Raw genomic sequence first — 2,633 nt, 5'->3', positions numbered from 1 at the left:
GAAAGAAAGAGAAGCGCTGTGTGGACTTTATTCACTACAGCTGATAGGGACACTGCCACATGTGATGTGTGCAAGAAAGTAATTCGCCACTGTGGTAACACCACCAATTTGTATAAACATATTAAAGCAGTTCACCCTCGAGAGAACTCCGAGCTGCAGAAAAAGTTGAGGAAGGAGGAGGAATAGGGGGGAGAACCCCAAACCAGACCCCCAACACAGAGACAGAGGCTTTTCAGCCAAGAAATCAGGAGTATCCAGGTAATCTCCAGCATTAAGCATTGTTGTTCACAGTGATCAGAGAGGCAATTTTAGCAGACTGATTAAACTACTATCATAAATTCAGCCAGTTGAAAAAAATCTTAATTGTTTCACTGGAACTCAAAATAGTTATTGTTATGTAATTAAAATTGTTATATTATTTTTATACCGTTACATTGTTTTATATTGTTCTAGTTAGTAAATAAAAAACATTTAGATTTGCCCAAAATCTTTGTCCTGTGTTTTATCATAATCATAATCAACTAACTAAAGGCAAAATCACAAAATGATTCAATGATCGTGACGTTACAAGTAAAAAGTATCGGTATCGGCGATACTAGGCCTGTATTTACTTGGTATCGGATCGATACCAAAATTCCCAGTATCGCCCACCCCTACTTTAGAGGTGCTGTACGTCTTTATATACCCTTGGAAAGAACCACTCCTCCCCCTGCTCCCCATCCCGCTAAGCTAGCCATCTCTTACCATACAGACATGAGAGTGGCATCAATGTTCTCCTCTACATCTCTGCAAGAAAGCCAATACTCAACTAATAATCAACTGTCACTTGTAACTTTAAAATCTGTTCATCCGTAACTATAATAATTATAAAACTATAATTTGCTATAATATTCTTGAGGTATGACATACTGTATTTCAGAAAACCACTGCTTCTCATGTGTCTCATATATTTTGTGCAACAGAGTGGCGCATGACTACTACAAATATCATCCCATGCCGGAGGTGAGAAGGCCTGATCACTGCTCTCACACACATTTCTTTGACAGATCACTACACACACACACACACACAGATAAACTCTCATGTGTAACAATGCCGCCCTCTATAGATCAGCAACTGGATGGGTCAGATGGCGAAGGATTACCCTAATGTTGTGAGCATAGTGGAATACGGACAGACCTATGAGAAGAGGGTTATTAAATTGCTCAAGGTAAAGCAAACTTTGAACTGTTTCAGGTCAGAAATGAGCAAATATCAGACGGATACAGGAGCGTAGTGATGTTTTTGCATGTGTTTGTGTTAACCAGTAAAATAAGAAGAATTTGTCTTGCAGATTGGTGAGAATACTGGAGAGAAAAAGAAAGCTATCTGGATGGACTGTGGGATACATGCCAGGGAATGGATCGCCCCGGCCTTCTGTCAGTACTTTGTCAGACAGGTAAAAGAACATCATGTCTAAAGTGGATGACGTTGAAGTTTATATCCCGCATATCCTCCGATACCTCAATCTGACCTGATGTTTTTGTTCACAAGATCCTGGAAGCATACAAAACAGACTCAAAAATGGGAGAAATGATGAAGAACATGGACTTCTACGTGACCCCTGTGCTCAACGTGGATGGCTACATCTACTCCTGGACTAACGAGACAGTTCGTGCTTGTATTTGATTAAAAAAAATACTTTTTTTAATGGTTCTGAGTTGTGCCTCAGTTAAGTAAAAAATATATAGAGATTTCTGATGTTCAACATGGCCCAAGTACAAAATCATCCAGCAATTCAAGGCAGCATTTAAGTATGTACACAGTTGTTAGAACGATCTGATTAGGTTAGAACCAGCTGATTTAACGGACTCATTTTGACCCGTTTAGAATCGATTGTGGAGGAAGAACAGGTCACCAGGAAACAGCAGCTGCAAATGTTACGGCACCGATCTCAACCGCAACTTTAACGCCAACTGGGGCAGTGAGTGTCGTCGTGGTTCTCCATTTCCTTCTTCATACAGCCTGTTGCTTTGATAATCGTGAAAAATACCCAATAAGAGTCTGCTGGACTCATTTAATGTCCCATGATGCTCTTTCACAGGATTTCTTGTTTAATTTTATATTACATTTATTTTATAATTTAATGAATTCAGTGTATAATCTTTGGGTGGTCAACATAGGTAACTATTACCTGACAAGTTCTTTTTACAGGTTGTTTCTGCTGCCCCCAAGTGGCCACAAATATTTTAATTTAGCTTTAAACTAAAGTGTTTTATGTACATTTACATTGAATACATTTATTTTCTAAGATTTGAACATGTGACACCGAAGCTTTTACACGTAAAAAGGTGAACTTGCTCAGGCTGTTACGAGAAGAAGTTGTGTCCCATTTGATTCAGATTATGCTTTCACAGCAATCGGGGTATCGAATGACTGCTGCTCAGACATCTACTGCGGCACCCAGGCAGTGTCTGAGCCTGAGGCCCAGGCCGTCACTTATTTTGTAGGAAGCCGGAAGGAAGACTTCCTGTGTTTCCTCACCATCCACTCCTACGGCCAGCTGCTCCTGGTTCCCTATGGACACCCCAACTTCACCGCCTCCAACTACAAAGAGCTGGTATTTACATCTACAAACACAACGATGCATGTTT

The 2,633-nt window shown here is 40.2% G+C and overlaps 1 protein-coding gene across 1 annotated transcript in view; it reads left to right on the top strand.

Moving 5' to 3' along the window:
• Positions 1–2,633, top strand: part of cpo (carboxypeptidase O) — a 5,583-nt gene that overhangs the window by 799 nt on the left and 2,151 nt on the right. Inside the window, exons 2-7 of the mRNA XM_035677620.1 lie at positions 963–1,002; positions 1,109–1,210; positions 1,334–1,438; positions 1,534–1,650; positions 1,870–1,963; positions 2,397–2,599. Coding sequence (XP_035533513.1) covers positions 963–1,002; positions 1,109–1,210; positions 1,334–1,438; positions 1,534–1,650; positions 1,870–1,963; positions 2,397–2,599 — 661 coding nt within the window. The remainder of the gene's footprint in view (positions 1–962; positions 1,003–1,108; positions 1,211–1,333; positions 1,439–1,533; positions 1,651–1,869; positions 1,964–2,396; positions 2,600–2,633) is intronic.

This window comes from Morone saxatilis, unplaced genomic scaffold, assembly GCF_004916995.1.
Source record: "Morone saxatilis isolate NCDOM2014 unplaced genomic scaffold, NCSU_SB_2.0 Contig6, whole genome shotgun sequence".
In the NCBI taxonomy this organism is placed as follows: domain Eukaryota; kingdom Metazoa; phylum Chordata; class Actinopteri; family Moronidae; genus Morone; species Morone saxatilis.
Note: the sequence above shows the minus strand (reverse complement) of the source record. Positions and strands in the feature narration are given on the sequence as shown.